We start from the raw sequence: 22,840 nt of genomic DNA on the forward strand, positions 1-22,840 counted from the left end.
TTGGCTGCCCGCCGTGTGCCCTGAGGGAGCCGCGTCCCTCGGCCAGCGCCCCCTCCCTGCCCGTGACGCGGCACGGGAGCGGAGAAGAGGCGCCTTCCTGGCGGCCAGGTCGGCTCCCGCCTCTCGGGAGAGCGCTGCGGCGGGAGGTGAGTGGGGAACCGAGACCGACGGAGGCTTTTCCACGCTCTGGTGTTTGGTGTAGCACACAGGTGATGGTTGTCAAGCGAAGTTTCCGGAAAAAAAGCAAGCAAACTTTTTTTTTTTTGTTGTAGTTACGTGTGTACTCTGTGTTATGAATCAGTATGTCCTCCTAGCCCTATTTGTCTTTATTTGGAGGCTGCTGTCTTCTCAGAACAACTATCTCGGGAACAAAACCACAGTGGGACTAGTGCTGTTGTGTCCTTGTCATAATGAAACATCTTCAGCACTCTTGATCTCACCTGGAGCATCCCTGTTAAGAAGTCTCCTTTTATCCCTGTCATGTGTTTCTCTACCATCCACCAGGGCTTTTATCAGGAAAGTATTTCTACCCCTAATTACCCGGTGGTTTTTGTTACCAAGCGGTGGCTTCAGCTCAGGGTCTGGTTTGTGTTCCTGCTGGTGTCTTAATAAAGCAAACAAACAAACCCCACCGCTGCTGAGCACAGGTTTTCCCCTTCAGAAACAAGAGTGTAACCAGTTCCAGTGGGCTCCCTGCTTTCTCAGCCGGGATAACTTGGTGCTGTAGGATGGCAACCAGTTCTAAATGCTTGAAACTACAGGGAGGACTCTCTGGAATTGAACCAGCTCATTGTGTGCTGTTTAAAAAGGAGCATATTCTTGAATTGCCCTCTGTTATTAGTATGTTTTGACCGAAGTTATTGTATTGGTTTGGGCTTTTTGGGGCCAGGTGAACTTGGTATAAAATCAGATTAGAAAATACACAAAGACGTCTAGCAGAGCAAATGATTAACTATTGTGCAGTCTTGCTACGGAGACCTTTCTTTATGTTGTATCTGATTGTGTTTTACCTTTAAAAGGAGATAAAGGAAAAGGCCAGTGTGAAATTAACAAACATTCAAAGATTTTTTTGAGGCGTGGGGGGTTTTTGTTCGGTTTTAGTTTTTTCGTAGGGAGTGGTGAGGAAATTTTGAAGTTCCAGCTGGGTTCAGTCAGTTCATTTACCGGCTCAGCTGGTGACTCACCTCACTGAAGCAAGTTACACCACTTCTCTTTCTGTCATATGAGGGGAATAATACAGAGACATCTTACGGGGTATTTTAAAGACAGAACACTAGCTTTGGTTCATGGCCTATATACGCATAGCTCTCTGGTTTTGAGATCAGTTAACTTGTGGCTACATTTTACAGCAGTCTTCTGTAAGAAATACTCTCAGGTTTGCACTATAAGATGCATTTCCCTTGCAGATTTCAGGAAGGTAGTAAGTTTAAATGGAATTGGTTTTAGTTAGCGTCGTATATTTCCAACTCTAAGTGGCAGAGGAAAAACGAGACTTTTTTTTAGCTGCTAGGAATAGAGAAAAGGTCTTTTAGAATTAAATATTTTAGAGAAGGAAAAATAAAATGCGAAGAAACATCTTTAATATGTAGAAATGTGCTTTGGTATCTCAGCTGGCGTGTAGCATAAAAATGTGTCTTGTTTCTGTTGATCTTAACAATTCAGTTTAAATGATTCAGTTTGGTTTAGCAGCAAGAGGAGGCCTTTCTAATCATGTTGTAGTACCAGGGCTTCCTTGAATTAGTCGTCACCTTTTTTAATAGATTCCTTATGTTGAAACATTCTGTAAGATATTACTCATCTTGGTGTTTTGTGTATGTTTTTTACAAATATTACAAGGTATCCAAAAGTGTTATTTGAGATACAAATTTGTCAGCAACAGATGAGATTCGGTAGTAATGGATTGAAGAATCCCTCGGAACCCTTTAGAGAGTGGTTTTAGTGTTAAACTTTTTTCAGCATTGTAGACTTTTTGTTAGTGCGATTTTTTTTTTTTTAATTATTTTTTTTCTTTCTGCAAAATAATAAGGGTCCTTAAAAATGTGTGGAACTAACACTTGGCACTATGTAAACAGGGAGAAGAGCAGCCAGTGGCTCTAGAGAATTCCAGATGCATCCCCTAATGGAGACAATATTCTGCCTCTGCAGGAGGGTGAAAGTAGCTATTTGGATAAGGTAGGATTTATTGGCATGTCACCCACTGTTTCACACACTTTCTCAGACTTCTGCTAGTGCCAGCTTTGGATTTACCTTGCATTTGTGTTCACTTAACCTCCTTGGGTCAAAATAGCTTTTACTTCAGCGAAGAAATAGCTAACTGTGTTTCGTTGTGTCTTGTGAGAATTAGTGGTAAGAGTTTTGAGGTATTCTTGCTTAAAACAACCTTTTGAGTTTTGAAGTTGGCTTTGAATAGAATCTTTTGTTATTCCTGTTCAAAACATGCTAGAAAAGGAACTGTGGAGCACAACAGCTGAGGTGGTGAAATACTGGTGCAGTGCGGTAAAGCAGCTGTGAGAAAGGTGAGATGAAAGGTGGTTATTTCGAGTGTGATAAGTAATCAAGAAAGATTATATATACCATTTATACCTTTTTTAAAAGCTGAAAATATTGCACGGGCTTATCGTGAAAGGTGACCTGGCGGCAGAGTAGCAATGGGTGAGAACAGCAAAGGTGGCAACAGCAAGCATTGGGTTTCGGACCAAAGCCGTTGAGAACTCTTGGTGCGTCTCTTCAGCTACTGTAAAAAGAGTCCCGAGGGGCTTCACATCTCTGAAGAACAAGAGCTTCATCTACTAAACAGATGAACTCTGCTGTTCCTGGGCAAAAAATAGTGGTGCAAAATCAGAAAGGGAGATTAGTTGGCTGCCTCATCCAGTATGTGGTGCTGTAAGAGGATTGGATTTGCATATCCAAGGAGCAGTGATTTCTCCTATTATTGATTACTCAGGATTTTCAACTTAATGTTTGTTGTGTTCCTCTAATTACCCCTACGGTGATATTTAGCTAAAACTCTATAGGTAGTTCCCTACTGCTTGCAAGAGGAGTATTGATTATTGCTAATGGGTCAAAATGACGAAGTGTAGTTTTTGAGTGAAGGCTCAATGTCTGTTTGCACTTTCAGTGGGAATTCGTAGAAATTTAATCTGGTTCTTTACTACCAAGTGTTCTTGGATCCAAAACTTTTAAGTTTTCTGCACTGTTGGAAAATATATTTTAATCCTCATTTCTTATGGAAAAGTTTAACTGCTTATCTTGCTAACAAATAGCTTTCTTCTATGACTAAGCAAGCTTCTCTTCAAAGAAATCTAGCAACCTGGATTTGGTGTGCAGCCCGAACGCTCCAAATAACTGTGTACAGTCAGGAGAAGGAGTCCTGTTGCTTTGTTATGGTCACAGGTTGCCTCGTTGGGAGCAACTGTACTGAAACAAAGTGCTGCAAGGCCCTTGCTTAACACTGTGTCCCACTGACCTCCAGTTCACCAAATATTCCAGCAAGCGGTGGTTTCGTTCATCTGTCCTTATGACTTTTGTTTTAATGTTTGCACTTTGTGTTTGCTGAGGCTGTTAAATGATGGTTGGAGCTTAGTTTACAGGGGGTCATTGCAGTTATATTGATACGTGCTGATAAGGTGTCCTGGGTAAGATCACTTCTTGAATTGTCACTCTTTTTGATAGTTTGGTTTGAGAACAATCTCATTGTGCAACACAAAGTCAGTCCAGTAGGTCAACATTCTTCAGCTGAACGTCTTTCTGATGTGAAGCCACCATGGATCGCATTTTTCTCTGTAGAATCTCCCTCAGTGCAATATTGTCAATTCTAGACTCTGCCATTTCCTTAGCGATTTTCTTGCCTCTGTCTATTCTGAAAGATTTGTCTTGGGTTGTTAAAAAATGTAAGGAGAATCAAAGTGGATATACCGTTTATTTCCTTAATATTTGTTCTTAGCCTTGTGAATGACTGATGATGCAGACTAAACTACTCTGAGAAAAAGGCAAACCAAGAAAAAATAGAGGGCCAGATTTTTCCTCTAAAAGCACAGTCTCAAGTGCTCCAAGTTAAGTTTCATTTAAGAGGAGTAAGTTTTGCATTCTGAAAATAAAATAACGGTTTTCATTTTGATATGTTATCAAATAAAGCTTTGCCCAGAATAAGAAAACGGGGAATCTCTGCAGAGAGGTTATTCTGAACCAAAAGCTGGTTTTGAACATGTAACATGTAAACTGCTGTGTGGCTGACAGATGAGCTTGAATATAGAAATGTTCTAGTCAGCACTTTCTTTGTAATGAATGAAATCACAATTCTGTCTTCAAACTTTGAACTTCATTACAAAACCTTTACCTCCTTTCCTCCCATTACGCATGATTTTTGGTCATTTGAAGTGTTTGGTTTGTGGAATTTAAATAAATTTCTGTCGGTTCTAAATCTTCAAGAAGAGAAGCACATGTAGCAGTAAAAGGATGTTTTTAAACCAGTAAACTTGAGTGTACTGCTTCTATTACTTTAAGTTTTGTTTTTCTATTGCAAAGAATGATCAGGAAATTTCACGTATGGTATGTTTCAAAACAGCCACAACAAAGTTATTTTAATAAGAAAAATGAATGCATGAATTATTTAAAATAGTTGGTGCAACTGTTCCTGTTAACTAATCCAGGCACTTGGAAGGCAATTACACTGAGCTCTAACAACATTGCCAACCCACTGCACAGCGCCTTACGCCAGAAGCTATTGTTGTTTTATTGACCACGTTCACCATTACATATGCATATGAAAAAACAGAGGCATTTTCATCGGGATTACCCTAATAGCATTAAGAGATTATTTTTTAAATTTCCTTGGAAGGAAATTCACTTAAATGAGATTACTTATCACTTGACTGGTTTCCTATCATGCTGCTATGTTTAGGTAAGTGGAGTCCATTAGAGTATAAAGTTTTTTAAAAACCTGATTTTATACATTAATGATTTCAAATAAAAGAGAAGTACTGTATTTGTGCACAGCTTCTTTTGAGAAAGTTAAGTCGATGTTCTGGTTAGGAGAGATAACACTTTTTGTCCCTCTTGGTGGCCCCCCTGGTGTCACCATTAGTTGCTAATTACTCGCAAACAAATAAACAATTAACTCCTCGTGCCTCTTGGTGGGAGAGTTTTCATTGACATGCTAAAACTTTCTAATAAAAGATTTTAATTAATGACGTTGCAAATCCAACCCCCTTGTCAACATAGCTATAAGGAGGACCTGTGGAGAAATGCAAGTACAGTATCTGCGCTGTGCTGGCTGAGGGTGACAGCATGGCGGGTACATCGCTGAGCGCAGCCACTGCATCCGTGTCTCAGAATCTTCGGAAGGTGTCTGGTTTTGCAGAAAATAAAACCATACAGTGCTCGTTTTCCATTGAAAGTATTTTGGGACTGGAGCAGAAGAAAGATGGCATTCCAGCTGGGAAACCCCACAGACCATGGGTGGATGCCTGCACCAACCTGGGTAAGTCAGCAGCCTGTTCTGTAACCTCTCAAGTTTTACTCCTTTAAAAATGTTGATATTTTCATGTTTCTGCTAAAAACAAGTACACTGAAGCTCTTGTTTGCTTGCTTTTTCTAGTTTTAGGTGATGACAGATCTCCCCATCTGCAAATCCCTGTTGTTTGCTATGAAAATCCATTATTCCGTGCTAACAGTAATCCAGCGCAAGAGGAAAAAGTTTTAAAGTGTGAAAACTATTTTTCAGTCACCGAAAGGCTGTCTTTCAAACGAGAGTTGAGCTGGTACAGGGGCAGAAGACCAAGAACTGCGTTCACTAGAAACCAAGTAGGGATTTTCTCCGTATTTAATAAATGAATAACAATGTAGTTCAGTAAAATGTTGGTAGAAACCTATAACAGCTGACTAATCCAGTATGATGTACATCTGCAGAGAGAACTAGTAATCAGGAACTAGTGTAAATTAACAGTAATGTTGCTAATTTCAGCAGACCTGTGTTTATGCATGGAATCAGAATTACGCAAACACTGCTTGGAAGTCTCCTGTTGAACAAACTAAACTGGTTTTTGTATTTATTTTCTTTATTACTGCTACGAAGGTAGTAATAACTATTCAACAACTGTGTTTTATCTCCTCAGATTGAAGTCTTAGAAGATGTTTTTAGAATGAACTCCTACCCTGGCATTGATATTAGAGAAGAGCTAGCTCGCAAATTAGATTTAGATGAAGACAGGATACAGGTAATTAAAGATTTATTTGAACTTTTCTGTAATTCCATCTATATGTACTCTCTGGTTATAGAAATAATTATTTTGACAGCAGTAGCAATAATTTTATTAATCTGAATTTTAAATGGTGTACATTTATACATGTGGTGTGCTGTCAAGGATTTGTGAAATGGAAGCTGTTGAATTCCTTCTGAAATCTTAAACCTCTTTCTATAGCATTGATGGGGTGTTCAGCACTGCAATATTTCCATGATACTTGCTGTTATTCTCTAGTTATCATGTGCAGAACTTGATCGTTTGCTTCGACATTTAAAAATCATGTTTATATTATGCTTGTCACTGTATTTGAAAAACAAATTTGAAACAAATATTGAAATAATTTCTATGAATGTCTTAAGTATTTTGTGAGACTGTCAGTAGAGCATGTGTGTTAAACCAGTGTTTGAGCCTATGTCTTCATTTGACCAAAAGCGAAATCTCCTCAGCGTTTTTAATTATTGCTTTCCAAGTAGTCCAATGCGATAAGAAGCATGCCGTAAATATTAGAATGTGGGCCTCACCTTGGTGTTTGTTAAGCTATTGATGCAAGTATTATATTGGGATTGACAGGAAGCTTGATGCTGAGATTAATAAAGCAGCTGAAGAAACACCACCTTAAGACTTGTGCGTGAATTCTGGATGCTCAGAATCTCCCAGGGTCTGATTCAGTGTCAGTGAAGTAATTTGCAGTGAAGCTGGTCCTAACATTCCAGTTAAGCTGGGGGTATTATTTTCTTCGTCTGTGGCATGAAATTATTGCAGGTGGCTACCTGACATTAACTGCCGATTTTAAATTTGTATTGAACTTCCAAACTACTGTCATTACATGAAATACTGCAAAGTTGTGTGAATATCTTTAAGTTTCAAAGTTTATTCTGCTAACAGTGCTATGTTTCTGAAAAGCATGCCTTTTCTTTCAATTTTAGATCTGGTTCCAGAACCGGCGTGCAAAGCTGAAAAGATCACACCGCGAATCTCAGTTCCTAATGGTGAAAAATACTTTCACCAACAGCCTGCTAGAGTAGAAGGAAGGTTTGCTGTTATGGTACTCCAGTACAACATGAAGAATTACTGGAATTTTCACAACTTGTATTTAGTAATGATGATATATTAATTATGATTTTATCCCCAGATTTGAAAGTTTGTAATAACTTTCCTTCAAATAAACTGTAAATACTTGAAGTATTATTATAATCTACCTTTTGTGGAAAAAGTGAACTTTTCCTCTATATTTTAATAAGTATTTTCAGAAAAGTTTAGGTATTTTTGCAGTTGAAAAAAAATCCAAACCCTAGGTTGCGCAAGATTTTCAGCTAGTATGCATTACAGCAGCTTAACTGAAGATGACTTAAAAAAGCTTCATGTTTTTGTTTTGTTTTGTTTTTTAAAGAGTGTTTAAAGTCTGAAATACACAATATGGAAGATAGATTTCGCTACCTGAAACAGATTGTCACATTGGAGTTTAAAGAATTTATTTATAAAGAGTACGATCTTTTTATTAAGAACCTAATTTTTAGAAAAACATATCTCAAATGGAAGGGCTACTATTCAACTGACTGTTCAGTTTGAACAATTGTTTGGTTAAAAGAAGCTGAAAATTATTATATTGTAATATAATATTTTAATTTAGGATTCATTAGCATTCATTCTGCTTCAACTTGGATATCTCGTCTCTTGTCAGTGTAAGTATCCCAGTTATGGAAGTTGCACTATTATCTTTTAATGACAGAATGCAGCATTTCACAGGATCAAATCAGTTGGGACCAGACCAGGTATCCAGATTGTTGCCATTAATTTTAGGGCGTTGAAATAATTTTTATCAAGCAATCCATGAAAGTTAATTATCCTCCTATTTGATATTCAGCCTGAACGACAGCCTTATAAAAAACCAACCCAAACTGCAGCTGGTCAGGATGCAGGAAGGGTTTGTGAGGGTGGGTTCCACTGTTCCCTGTTCAGCAGAGCTCCGAGCACTTGTTTGAAATGCTGGTGTCCTTCAATGAACCTTCAGCCCGAGGTACCTACCAGAGGCACTTTCTACATGGGCCTAGCCGTGTATACAAAAAAATCGGTTTATGTTAGGCTGATGGTTCATCTGAAGCACTGACTTGAAATGATATTTCAATCTGTAAACTAGGGAGAGGAAATGATGTGAGTTCTTATGACACTCAAATTGTTTTTATCTAATTCAGAGTATAGATCTCAGGCAAACCATCCCACATTGAAGGAATGTTTAGCGACTGAGCTATGATGTTGGTTTCCATATTTCCTGTGGAAACAGTTTTGCTTTATACGAAGTACTTTGATAGTCACTGGAGGAAGAATTTTGAGCCAAAGTCTTCAATCCACACACCTGAGCCAACAAGCTCATTCACAGTCTGACACTCAGCTCTGTGAAGTCAAGGACACTGAGGACATGGAAGTCACTGGATCATTGTTAATACAGGCTAAATGTAAATAGCAAAAAAGGAGGGAAAAAAAAAATCCATAGATTCTTGTGGGGTCTTAGTAGTGCAAATACAGTTAGGTTGTTCTTCACTTGCACTTTCTTGTTTAATAATAATAAAATGGCAACAGATTTTTTTTTTTTTCTGGCATGTTACTTTCAGTGTAGCATAGTCTCCAGAAGAGGCAGGCATTAAGATTTTAAAGAGCTGTCTGTGCTGCTTCCAGACAGTTTCTGATTCCTCTGTGTCTTCTAACGTGCTCTTCTTTTCCTTCAACTTGTGTTTTTCCTTAGGGCACGTCTAGATGGTTCAGTTGTACTCATATAATGGATGATTTAATGTATCTTTGCGGAATGGTTGCAAGGTATTGTGAAATGCAGTTAGTTTAGGATTTTACGAGATAAGGTCATACCTTTTATATCATGAACAAACCAAGTTTGCTCTTCCTTTCTTGACACTCGTATCTGTGATATCTGCTGTCCTATAGAATGAAAGGTAAGTTTGAGAAAAGGGGTGACTGAAAAAAACTTAATTTTATGTAGTTTAGTATTAGGAAAAGCTAAGGGAAGGATGATCTGACTTAAGTCCTTATTTGATATTTGGATGATAGGTTGAGATATAAGAGGTTGTGGGGTTTTGTTTGTTTGTTTTTAATCTGTATTTTCTGAAAAATACTACTGAAAAGCTGCATTACTTTAGAACAAGGCTCCAGAAATTTGCCTTTTTCTGTCTTTTAACTTCAGGGGCTCATTGCCTTCATTTTTATAGAATCCCTAACATCTTGAATTGCTTGACTTTGCTCCTGGAAACCCAATTTAGGATGAAAGTAACAAAGTTTTATCCAATATTGAAATGTTAATTATTCATGCTTTGTTGGATCCAGGAAATAACATGACTAACTGAACTTCTGTTGTACCCTGTGTTCAAAAATACTTAAGAGAATATTCCCAAGTGAAGCATTTTACATGTAGTCAAATCCATGAGGAATAGTTTTTAGAGAAATTGGAATCTCAATTCAGATACCCAGTATTGTCTTTACCAGGTTGGGTAGGTATGCATGAGTTCAATTTTGTTTTTCTTCTCACCTCAAAACATACATTGCCCGTAGTTTAACCTTCTTGCAGGTAATTTGACACTATTGTCTACCTTACCGTGGAAACAAGGTTTCCAGCAGCAACAGATTAGACTAATCTGTGCAGATTGATGCTAAGAACCTCAGTCTATTATCTGGCAAATACCTAAATACACCTAACGTCTCAAGTGACAGAAGTCTGACAAAGCAATTTAAGAGAAGGAGTAGAATAGTAGCAGAATAATAATAGCACCAGCCCTGGTATCCTGCTCCCAATTAGTGGATGTTACCTGAAGGATGATGGTGTGAGGTACTAAGAGTGTAGCACGTAGTGCTGAGGGCAAAGAGTTTAACAGTGTAATTGCAGTATTTGCTTTATCATGGCTTAGTTTGCACTTCCAGAGTAAATGCATGAACACGTTACAGGAGAACCTCTAGCTTTACATTTATACCTGCTTTGACCAGCATGGGTTCCAATTGTGGCCATGACTTTCTCAAATACAGCTGGTTTTTTCCATCTTAAAAATTAATAGTCTGGACTTCACAGGATTTTCTAATCTTGTACTTCCTGATAATGTGCAGCTTTCTGGGCTACCTTGGTAATATAATACATATAATATGTAATGTTATCTGTCTGGGCACAGCCAGTCCAAATAACCGTAGGGGATGAGAGAGAAGAGGCCCCCATGCATCCTAAAATTGCTCAAATCTGGTCCCACTCCGGTTTTGCATACTTTGCTGTGCAGTGTTTCTGTTTATCTGCCCTTCAGAACAGTGATCAGAAAAGTCTCAGTCTTCTTGGTTCGTATTCTGACTTAATTGTGATTTCACACACTGTCGATATTTAAAATTGTATTACACCAGTCATGGTAAGACTCCAGAATATCTTGGGATTCAGTTTTTATGAATGATGCCATATTAAGGAAATAAAGAGATAGCGGATCAAGTATTCTGAATTAAAGATTGTTGGCTATATATTAGCTGCATCTTAAACACTTTGCTTTTTCATATTAAATCAGACTTTGCATTCATAAATCTTGAAGCAGTGATAGTGGTCCGTGGTTGAAATACTTATACAAATGCTGGGCTGCTTTTGCCCTCTTGTGGCCAGATTTTATAATTGCAGTCCTACGTGTTAAATTAATTTTGAGGGAAATCTGCAGCCGTGAGTTGAGGCTGTGGGTAGATGGAATGCCAACAGGTGACTGCCTGTTTTAACTGGTGTACAAACTTTGCGACCAAATTTATCCTGTACTTGCATACAAATGCTTGATGTTGGGCCTGATATTCAAAAGTTCCGAGTGGTCAATATTGAACTGAACCTAGTGAAAGTTGGTGGGTGCTTAATATTTCTGATGGTCTGAGCATTTATTAATAATTAGCTATTACCTATAAGAATTCAGTTTTGGGCAGCCAACCTTGTCTCTAAATTAATTTAGAGAGCTTTCATGAGTACGTGTTTGTAAGACCGCTTGACATAGTGTGTTTATGGTAGCAATCTTTTTACATTCCAGAAAGCATTTGACAAAGTGGCCGGTAATTCTTAAAAAAAAAAACCAAAAACAAAAAACAAACACCAAAACAACAAACACCAAACCCACACTGATAGCATAGAACTTATAATGACTTCTGGTACAATATCTACTAATACAGCTCCTCTGTGGCAATAAATAGAATGTTGACAATGCGAAGGTTTGCTGTGCAGAAACACTTATTGCCACCAGACTTTTCATTTATCATTGTTTTATCGTATTAGAAGGATAAGAAATGATGTGGTGCTGTTTAAATACTGTGCATTTCTTAACAGTTTGTCTTGCATTTCAAAGTGGTCAGTCCGGGTAAAATATTAATAAATTATTTAGTATCCACTTCAATTTCTTTCTTGATTCAAATATTTGTAAGTTACCAGATAGGTATTTGGATAAGAGGCATTCAGTGAAATGCAGTTCTCTCACTTCAGAGCTGGAACAGCATCTCGTTCTGTGCTCCAGGATATGGCTGGCTATCTGACAAAATAATTGCAAACTGCTCTAATTAATTTTGACAAAGGAAGTCATGGGGCAGGGTTGTAATGAGGCACCAGCACTGCCCTGGGACTGCAGAGGCTGTGGCTGGAGCCTTGTGAAACTTCAGTTCTGTGGCAAACCTCCTTTTCTTGTAGACATTCTTGTTTAAATGGGAACTCATTCAGTCTTTCCATTCTTTCCTCTGTAAACATTTGGTCCTGGGCAATAAGCTGTAACACAAATTAGAGTTTAGTAGGAGTGGTGTTTTCAGTGACTGTTACTATTATAATCTAATTAGAAACAAATGATAATTATCTATTGTAACTTATATTAACATGCCTTAACTTTCTATGTAAGTATTAACAAATCTCATCCATTGTGTTTGATCAGTCCGTTAGCTGCATATTTATCTTAGTCTTCCCAAAACCAAGCAGCTAACTCAATCCCAGTACCCAACTGCTTCAAATTTTTGTTTTAAAAGAATTTGCCAGACTGTAGATGAAAAGAATCTCGAGTTTGTTTGTTTGAGAGGCAGAGCTGCTGGCAGCAAGTGTCATTCAGAACAGGGCCCTTCCTCTCTTTTTAGCCCAGTCTTGTAGAATTGCTGTGGATTCTTTTGTAAATCTGCTAGAAATGTTTTAATATTCTTCTCTGAAATATTATGTATCTATCATACAAATAACGATTGCAATTTCCATATGCTTCCAGCATTTGTATTTTCTTTTGTGTATTTCTATTAATGGGAGTAGAATTGAGGCGCTATTGCCAAAGTGCTTTCCAATCTTCTTCCATAATGGTTATACAATAGAAAGACTTTTTTTTTTAATTCTTCCAGCCATATTCCTATTGTTCTGTAACAGTATCTGTTACTAGTGTCTCTATGCATTTTAATTACAAAAATCTTCAAAACATTTTCTTTAGCCTTAATTATCCCTAGCTTTTGGCCTCAAATGACAAACGATGTCATCCTGAAGTGCTTGAGCAAATCGCTCTCCCTCTGTTAAATGGGAAGGGGTTTAAGGCTCAGTTTGTGCTCAGCGAGGGGTCCCTTAGTGTGCTGGGGTTAGTTTTGCAGACATTGCTGTTGAATTTCAGAACAGACTGCTAAGTCAGGTCAGGGTTGCTCCTCCACCCCCTTCCCCACATTTCCCTGCAGAAGGAAAATGACAAGTTGTCCGGATGGAAAGTATTGTGCTGTAAAAGGAAGGGGCTGAGATTAGAAGTAAAACTGAGAAACTCCTATAAAAACATTATTAATATTTCCAGCATTTATTTGAACTGCATTCTGGAGATCTTGATTTGCATTTTTAATAGTTGATTGAGATGAAATGCCCATATTGCAGAAAAATATAATTTCAAAATTGAACATTAAAAATTATTCAATTGTTGCAAAAGAATAAAAGGGATGTGGTGGTTGGATTGGAATATTTCTAGTTCAGCAGAATTTACATTGAAAAATGACTCCTCCGTGCAATTTTTAATTTTGTTTGCATTACAAACTGCTTTTCTCTGAAAGTGCAGTTTCATATTACAGCTAATGCAGTGGAACAGCAGACTGCTGCTGAAAGCCGCACTCCTGCCCTGCTCCCTCTTTCCTCAGAGCCAGTTCCGCAGCTTTGGGAGTGGATTTGGTGGCCCATCAGTAAACTGAATCATCTCACAATGGAGCTGTCTGCTCCTTTATTATATTCATATGAATAAACAGATGCAAAACTGAACAGAAATACAGAGGGAGAGTTGACATTTGACTGCAAACCTCTGCCGGCAGAACAAGTTGGCCTGTGTACAATGCAGAGAACTGCGGGGTCTGGGGAGCTGTAATATTATATGAAGACTTGCATCTGTGAATCACTGATAAATTGTTATTTTGATGGTGATCAGAGGTGATTTTTGTATAATGACTGCTTGGTTTATTTCAGTCAGTTCCTTTTCAGCCTAGCTTAGATCTGATGCTAACTTGAGCCTTTAGGAATATAGGACTGAAACTTCCTTGGTAATTAAGTGCAATTTCCTGTAGAAGACATTAAGTCGTCTGGAAAGGTCACAATACCATTCACTCCCTACTCTCTGAACTCTACAAGCCTCAAAACATCCTCAAATACCTGAAGATAGACTTGAGATTTTAAGAAAAAAAGCTAAACCATGAGAGCGTGACATAAAAAGTGAGCAGGAGAGAAGTATTACTGCCTGCGCACTATGAGGGATTCTGTGAGGTTTCGTTTATTCAATGTTAGAGACTGGATGCTCCATTTCAGGACTTGTTGCAAAGCATCTGGATACAGAAGTGGCTGCCGGTGTCAAAGCAGAATTCCTCCGTGTAATTCCACTTTCAAGTCGCATCTGGATGCAGTGGCGGCTGCTCCTGAAGTGCCGGTGGCTGTGTGGACACGGCGGGAGGAGCTGGCTCTGGACAGCTGGGGATGGAGCTGTTCCGGGGGCTGGACCTGCGCTCTGTGGCCCACGCTGCTTTGAGCACCCACTGGTAATGTCAGGATGACCTTAGGAAGGAGAGTGTGGGTCTATAGAAAACAGCAAATTAAAACCAAAACCCACTGCACCCAGGGGTCTCTTCCTGTCTTGCTAAGGGGCAGAGCTTTTCCTGACTCCAAATCTAATTACGGGTTTAGCCCTGGGCGTGTGTGCAAGACATAAAAGCAGGCGTCTTTATGACTCTGTGCTTAAGCTTCCCCATCTATAAAATGGGAATAGTAATACAGATTTTCCTTTCAGAACTGAGAGTTTTAATTGAATTTTTGGCCCATTTCTCAAGGCCTAGTGATTTAAAAGTTGCCTTGAACAAGTATTCGTAACAGTAGATAGGTTTGATTCAAATTTCAGTGTAATGTTACGGTCTGGAGTCACTGTCTTGTCAGTTGATAATCTTTCACTTGAACTTAGCCAGGTCTTTTGAAACTATGGCATGTTATAATATGAAAGATTCCATCCGCATAGAATTTTTGAGACCCTTGACACTGGTGGGAGTGTTCATGCCATTGTTGGGAGTGTCCACATCCATTTCATACTTCCTAATTTTGTTCTTAGGCTTTGATAGCGGGAGATCTTTCTTTCTCCTTTTTGTGTTTCATTGTTCATTCCACAGGTAAACCATCTGCATGTAAATGGGACACTTTAGTATAAGTGGTTATTTTCAAAAGATCCGGTTTTCCACCTTCCAGTATCTGTCCAGTGAAGTTGGAGAAGACCCTCACATTGCAGCTTTTCTGTTCTGGCATCTTATTTGTGCTTCCATGGAGAACAAGATGGTACTTTGTGATTCCAGACCTGTCAAAGGTTTCTGAGACGCTGCATTCTGGCTGCTTGGCTCACGGCAGCTCATCCTCAGTCTCTAACGGTGCGTGGTGTGTAGAACGGCAGTGTGATGTTGCAATAGTCGCGATTGTCTGACTCAGCTGAACACTTTTTGGTGCTTTCTGGCCCCAAAGTGAGCTGTTTTCATAACTCCTCCTGCAGTCAAGTTCAGTCTCTCTTGGGAGAGATTTCAGTGCTAGAAATATGAAGTATGGATGGAGCATACAGCTTCCAAGTCTAAGAAGGAATTTTTGCTGAACGATATAAAAATTTGGTAGGGAATTTTTAACCATATTCTCAGAACTTTTTATTCCATGAGTTTTCATGTTTTTATAGGAACTGCTGGGTTCTCACTGTTCCCTCCATCTGGGACCAGCTGCTCAGAAGAGGGAAGGAAAAAAAAATGTGTTCTTTAGCTTTAAGCAAGAAGGGAGAGTGGCAACCAAAACCAGCTGTACATTGCATGATACTGATACCCATGACTTTTGAATATTGTGCATTCTATACTATTTGGAAACAAGAAACTGCTGTAAAAAGGACTAAAGAGCCTACAGAAAAGCAGAGTCCCCACAGTTGCTTTTGCTCTTGTATTAGCTAGCAGCGGTGTAGAGATTCCAGCTAAAAATGTTAATTGTTGTTGCTTGATTCCCACCTTTCCCCTACCCTTTTCCACAAAAGATTTCAGTGGAAATTCTAAATGCATTCAAAGCAATGAAATATTTCTGTGTTTGGTCAGTTCATCCATGTTAATAAGCTGGACATGGTGGCAGGGTGGAGATACTTTTTTGTTTCAGATGTGTCACTTTGTTATTAGGTTAAGCTGGACTGTTGGGAAGGAGGCATCAACGCTGATTTTGTCAGGAGACATCTTTGCCAAGTTTGAGGTGCTGGTAAATAAGACCAAGCATTTTGCTGCTTTCTGGGTGCTGCTGGTGCCCATGGCAGCTGCTGCTGTGCCACGGTGGTTTCGTGCACATCAGTCTTGTCAGTGCAGTGGCACTTCTCTCTTGCCTGTGGGGAAAAAGAAGCCAAAATCCATGGGTTGCCATGGGCAGCATCCATCTCCACAGTGCAGTAACTGGATCGGAGATATAGATCGGGAAGGGTGATAAGGTGTTTTCCAGGAAGGCAGCACGAACCCGCTGATGTCCCTGGGGAAAGGTGCTGGCATGGGGACGTGTCCCGCCGGCCCTCAGCGCTACCTTGGCCAAGGCTGCTGGTCCCTACGGCCCAGGCTGGGTTCGCTTTCTGGTTCTTCGTTTGATTTAACAAAATATAACAAGGGCAAGTGTAGAGTCTTACATCTGAGCAGGAGCAACCCCAGATTCCAGTATAAGTTGGGGAACGAGCTGTTGGAGAGCAGTGTAGGGGAAAGGGACCTGGAGGTCCTGGAGACAGCAGGATGACCATGAGCCAGCACTGTGCCCTTGTGGCCAGGAAGGGCAATGGGACCTGGGGGGATTAGAAAGGGGGTGGTCAGTGGGTCGAGAGAGGTTCTCCTGCCCCTCTGCTCTGCCCTGGTGAGACCACATCTGGAATATTGTGTCCAGTTCTGGGCCCCTCAGTTCCAGAAGGACAGGGAACTGCTGGAGAGAGTCCAGCGCAGCCACAAAGATGCTGAAGGGAGTGGAGCATCTCCCGTGTGAGGAAAAGCTGAGGAGCTGGGGCTCTTGAGCTTGGAGAAGAGGAGACTGAGGGGTGACCTCGTTAATGTTTATCAATATGTAAAGGGCAGAGGGTCAGGAGGATGGAGCCAGGCTCTTCTCGGTGACAACCAATGATAGGACAGTGGGTATAAACTAGAACACAGGAGGTTCCATTTAAATTTAAGAAGAAACTTCTTCCCAGTGAGGGTGCCAGAGCCTGGACCAGGCTGCCCAGGGAGGGTGTGGAGTCTCCTTCTCATGAACACACCTATCGGTGTTCAGATGGGGCGGCCGCTCCGGGGGCGGGGGAGCGGCGGCTCCGGGGGCGGGGGGACCCCCGCCCCCGGAGCCGCCGCTCCCCCGCCCCCGGAGCGGCCGCCCCCGGCCGCGCATGCCCCGCCGGCCCCTCCGCCCCCGGTTCCCTTCGCTCCGCAATTCAGACCATGGCAGCGGGGCTGCGTTTCGGCTCCTTCGTCCTCCTCCTTCTCTTCCTCGCCGCTCCCCGGCTCGCTGGAGCAGCCGGCGGCAGGAGGGGCTCAGCTTCCGATGCTTGCGGAGCGAGGGTGAGTAAGGGGCGATGTTCCCCCCGCTCCTTGCATCGGTGGAGTTTTTGCAGTTTGATTTTTTTTTTTTTTTTTTTTTGGGGGGGGGGGGGGGTGGGGGGATGCTGAGAGTTTTCCAGCTTGGGGGCTTTTCTGGTCCGGGAGGCATTTCCCGGGAAGGGGGATTTGTTGGTTTCTCGCATCTGTGAGCAGAAAGTGACTCGGTCACTCGCCGGGTCCGGTGGCACCAGCGCTCTGCCCTTCCCCGAGCAGACCTGGAGGAGAAAAACCATCACTTGGGCTTTGTTATTTTAATGATTCGAGGCCGGCTTGGGGTCTGAGCTCCGGGCCTGATCGTTATACAGAGGATGTAGGAAATTTACGGGAGGGGGGAGGAAGGTGATAACCATTTTGTTACGAGTCTTTGCCTTTTGTTCCTGTTTCTGGCGTTTTGCTGTCAGTTTTTTCTCGATTGCTTTTCCTTTTTTGATAATTTAAAATAATTTTCGGGTCGTGTGTTTTTGTTATTTCCTCTTTCCTGATGTCTGGTTACAAACGTAGTTGAAGCGCGGGGGTCCAGAACACCGGAGGGAACACAACTGACTTTCATTGCTTTTCCTTTTTGTTAGACTGTCACTAAGGATTTACTTGGTTTCAGATCAGATCTTTTGAGAATGTTGCTGCAACACACAGTTCAGAAGTTTGTGGGGCATAGTTTAGAAAGGCAAAAGCGTTGGAAAATGTGTAAAAGAAGAGTGGGGAAAAACAAACTTCAATCCCTGATAATAAGACTTTAATCTTTGCGTTGGATGGAGCTGTTGAAGTTTTAGATTCCCCTATCAGGTCTTTTTAACTGAGAATTAGGAATAAAATGTTTTGGCTCAGTGTGTCTATTGTGTTTCACCAGGACTAGGCAGGACAGTCCACATGCTCATAACGACCACTGGATATATTTCTCTCAAGTTTTCTGTCAGCTATTCAGCAAATTATCACTTATAAAAATCATAACACTTGATGGGTGTATTTTGACGTTTACAGAAATATGCAGAAGCAGTTTGTATCTGTTTTATTTTTGCTTACATAATTGATGTTGTCGTGTTTATTAAACCTGAATGTGCCATAACATCCAATTATTAACAAAATTACTTTGGCTGGCCTGTTGATCAGTAGAAGTTACGCTCCTAATTAGCATAAACCCCTCTTTGTCTTTATTGCTCACAACATGTAACATTTTAGCTTGTTAAATATTTGTACTACTTTCTGGTTTTATTATATTTTCAGCTTCAAGTTCAGCCTTCCCTAGCCAATGTATGAAATATCTTGTCTGATTGTTTAGTTATAACTTCATAGTGTGGTTTTCTAATACCGGTTTTGCATATGATTGCCTGTGTGATCCGGGCAGGGCAGCATTTATCGGAGTCCTGACTGCAGGATGGTACCTATTGTCCCAGTTATGTGGTATTTATCTTGCTCTGCATGTCAGTTCTGAGTAGACTTGACACACGATTAAATGAGTGATGGCCCCTCTAACACATTGTCTGCTCTGGAGCGGGGTTCCCTTTGAAGTAGGACCCTGTAGGAAGTAAAAAGACTATTTGCTCTATTAAAATTCCTTGGTATTTCCTCTGTTTAACCACAGGCCACTTCCCCTCTGCCACTCTGAACCCTGCAGGGACACTGACTGATTGAAAAGACACAAGCCCTGCAGTAATTGTATCCTATTCAAATAGATATTCTTATTGCAGGTTATTTATAAGTAGTGTCTAATTCATGTGTGTTAAGGGCATGAATGAATCTTAACGTTCGACGTAAAGTAGAAGTGTCTAGCAAACATTAAATGAAGCAGTTGAATTGAGGTAATTCTCAATGGCAGGAATAGTCTAGAAAAATATGAATTAACTTTTAATAGTTGTTTAAGGAGAAAGAAGATGTAGATAGCTGGGTGTCTGTATGTACTTTTAGATAACACATGTTGGATATTTTCCTCTGCTAAACATGTGGTATACTTCCCACCCCTCATGAATCTTTTTTATTATTCGAGTGTTGTTTTTGAAACTCTGTTTTCCATCTTGGTACATTTATACAAGCAATGATAATTTTCCTTTCACCCTACAAAATGCAGTTTTAAGTTTCCTCATTATTTTGTAGCAGTAAAAGCTTGACTTAATGAGCATATTCCTGGACTACGGGTAAAAGAATGGGATGAGGAAGTATTTGAAGCTCCTGAAATGATTCTTAGTAGCCGATGTTTTTAAAACTAAAGTCTTTAGATGGGATTATTTATTTATTTATTTATTTTACAGCTTCCATCACAAAGTATATGTCTGTATGCATCACCTTCTTTGTGAATACTTTGGCATTTGTCTTGCAAGCTCAACATAAGACTGCAGCAGGAAGACAGTTAATATCAGGACAAGTAACAACATTACTGTTGCAAAGAATTATCAGTGATTTCAGCGGATCCAGGATTTTTGAATTTGACTTTGCGAAGTCTAGGATTTCTTTCATTGATGTTTAACAGTAATGTTAATGTATTCCTACACTTAATGTTATTTCAGATTAAGGTAGAATATTTCCTTAAAGCAGAATAGCATTGCAAGTAGCTTTCCATATGGATAGTCTTACTGCATCGTATGCATACCTGTATCCAGAAAAAATACATCAGGGAAGGGCCTCTTCTAATCTAGGATAAGTTTGTCCACATGGGGAGCTATTCTGGAAAAGTACTCTCTGAATTTTTTTCATCCTGTAAACAGGCCATGAGGTGTACAGGGAAGACAGAGTTGGGCTCTAATGATGATTTGAATATATTTCAGATTCATTTATTCAGTGTTAAACACATGAGCAACTTTACTCTCCAGTTGTTCTGTAGATTCTAATGGGACTACACACATGAGTAATTTTTTTCATATGCTTAATTCCTCTGAAGTTCCTGGAACTGAACCGTGTTCAGTATAAAACTTAAATTTAATGAGACCGTATGATGAGAAAAAATAAATAATACAGCATTTTAGCAAACATCTTTCCCAAACATCTTTGCTACGCAAAGCTCATCAGACATACCAGGGTCTCTGTTCCCTAAAGTTCTCCCAGCGTCATCTTCTGTGCTCTTTATTTAAGGAGCTTTCTAAATTATTTCCTTTTCCCTTTGACAACAGGACTCTGAAGGTGCCAGTTTCCTACTGTTCCACTCTCAGGGCTCTGCCTGTTTCATTTTTCTTTAGGCTCATCCTGCTGTGTCCCCACATTTATCTCCTCGATCATCCTTCCCAACACACGCTCATTCTCTACAGCCAGGGTTTTTCTAAGCACTGAGCTAAATCATACTGAAATAATTTTCCCAGTTAAATGTATGTTTTAGAAACTTTATTTAGGAGGATGAATACCTTGTGAAATTTTAAGAAATAATTTACTGGAGTTTAAATTCCTCCTTTGATTTCTTACTCTTTTCCTACAGTTTAAAAAAAATAATAATTTTTTCTCTTGCAGAGTATTTAAAATTTGTGAGGGTATTGGGCAGAACCAGCTGAGGTGAAGCCCGGGGTGGTGTTTGCCAGCGGGGCTGCGTTAATCCAGGACAGCTCCGGAGCTGCTCAGAAGCTCTGCAGACCAGATGCCAGCGGTTCTGTAGCCTCCGCTTTTTCTGAACTTTTAGAATCACTAGATTTCTCTACACTGGCAAGTAGAACAATGTGATAGCGTTTTAGCATTGATGTGTCATCTGCAGGTTGGTGTGTTTCTCTGCGGCGCCGGCAGCGTGTTGGGCGCGGGGCTGTGCAGGCATGGGCAGCCACGCACGGAGGCGTCTGCGGTACTTGGTGTAGCTCAGAATTTGGCTTCAACATCGCTCCAGGATTGGGGTTTGTTTTGGTTTTTTGGGGTGGTTTTTTTTTTTTTGATTTATCAAGTAATATAGCAAATAAAGTGACCCCACTTTTACTCTGTTGTCCAAAAGTGTTGGTGACAGTCTGCCTATATTCAAGTTAGTGTAAAAATGCACAAAGCAGCCCGAGTATGTGAGTGTTTAAATAAGCAGATGAGTGTTTCTTCAAGAACTATGAAGCCACACAGTTTAAATGCTCTCTTTTCAGAAAGACCATTCAAACACACAGCTCGACACACAGTGGGACTGTGATGCTAATTTATAAGCTGTTGACCTAACAAGGTTTCTACATCTGAAGTCTCTCCAGACTATCACAGCTTTGATTGATTTCCTCTCCAGATCATGGCCCTACTTTAGATGTCAGGCTCCAGTCCTTGCCTCTCCCAAGTGTGCTTTTGTGTGAGCAGAGGTGTAGGAACTACTGTAACAGGCTTGGGAATTTAAGATCTTGAGACACTTATTAAAGAACAAGTTCTGCTTTAATAGATTAATACTTTGTAGTCCACTGGTGAAAAGATGTTAAGCAGTTGTGATTAGACGATACCAGCTTTTCTTTAGTTTATTATTTGGTAATGTCAGTGTAACATGGATGTTACTTAATTAAAACTGCAACGTTTAAAGGGTGTTTAATAAGGACCAGCTGTCTTTCCCAACAGATCAGTCTAGAGATGATGAAACAAAGCTTTGATGTGAACTTGCCTGCTTAATTCTGCTCAAAGGCTTAATTTTATCCATAAATTTAGCATGTTTTTAAGAAGCAAACAAGATAAGGGGAGTGTGAGGTATTATTAGAGCTTTAATGCCATTTCTAATTTCAAGAGTGGTTTTTAAGTGTATTGCTTTGGTTTTATATACACTACTGCCAGCATAATGAAGTGTATTTGAAATATATTTTTTTCTGAAATGTTAGGTTAATGCTGATGTTTCTATACCATGTGTTGTTCTTAATTTAAAAAATAACATCATGCATAAATACATCAGACTTAGAAACAAAGTTTTATCAAATACATGAATGTTTGTTATACTCTTCTCCCTATATTAATTATGAAAAATTATTTTATGGAAATGCAACTTACAGTAACTTAAAATAAGGGAGTATGTCTAGAAGAATGCATATTAAGTACTTAATTTTAGGTTATGGTAATGTGAGACTCTAAGGATCAAAACTTAAGTGCAAGCTTGAATAATGATTTTATCCTTTTATGCATGTAGCATTTTACAATCGTGCACGAGCACCCTTTATTTTTCTTATTCTTATGGATCTGCTCTTGGGCCGTTACTCAGCAAGACAGTAAACCTGGTTTGGGGGCGCATCACTCGTGCTGCTTATCCTGATGTGCCCAAATAAATGGGAGAGGTCGCTTTGTCCCGGCGTTGTCCCCCTTCCTGCAGGCCTGGAGGTGCAAACTCGGAACCGTCTGTGCTGGTTAATTCCCCAGGATGAGGGTTGTGTGTTGGTGACCGATGGGATCAGGTTTGTCAACACGTCTTGTTGATGTGCCAGGGCAGGGTGGCCGTTCAGTGACCATCTCTGCGCTGGCAGCTGCTCCGCGATGGCAGCACCGGGTCCGCTCGCCTGTACCGGCCTTTTCCGTCACAAATCCTGAACAGAGCACAACGCAGCAACGCAGAGATGGTTGCAGTGTCGCCAGGGGTGCTGCTGTTAAGTGTGTTCTGTTTTCTGTAACCTTTG

The 22,840-nt window shown here is 40.2% G+C and overlaps 2 protein-coding genes across 3 annotated transcripts in view; both read left to right on the forward strand.

Moving 5' to 3' along the window:
* The first annotated feature begins 5,265 nt into the window (after positions 1-5,265).
* Positions 5,266-7,267, forward strand: HESX1 (HESX homeobox 1). 2 transcript variants are annotated; one of them, XM_065642877.1, is made up of 4 exons: positions 5,266-5,479; positions 5,597-5,802; positions 6,114-6,215; positions 7,169-7,267. In XM_065642877.1, the coding sequence occupies exons 1-4, from the start codon at positions 5,287-5,289 to the stop codon at positions 7,265-7,267; spliced, it is 600 nt and encodes a 199-aa protein (XP_065498949.1). In that variant the 5' UTR covers positions 5,266-5,286. The 2 variants fall into 2 exon arrangements, with proteins under 2 accessions (XP_065498949.1, XP_065498948.1); XM_065642876.1 differs by having other exon boundaries at positions 5,287-5,479; positions 5,603-5,802.
* Positions 7,268-17,162: 9,895 nt separating this feature from the next.
* Positions 17,163-22,840, forward strand: part of IL17RD (interleukin 17 receptor D) — a 31,475-nt gene continuing 25,797 nt past the window's right edge. Inside the window, exon 1 of the mRNA XM_065642672.1 lies at positions 17,163-17,285. Within this exon, the coding sequence (XP_065498744.1) occupies positions 17,166-17,285 (120 nt within the window). The 5' untranslated portion in view covers positions 17,163-17,165. The remainder of the gene's footprint in view (positions 17,286-22,840) is intronic.

This window comes from Caloenas nicobarica, chromosome 11, assembly GCF_036013445.1.
Source record: "Caloenas nicobarica isolate bCalNic1 chromosome 11, bCalNic1.hap1, whole genome shotgun sequence".
In the NCBI taxonomy this organism is placed as follows: Eukaryota; Metazoa; Chordata; class Aves; order Columbiformes; family Columbidae; genus Caloenas; species Caloenas nicobarica.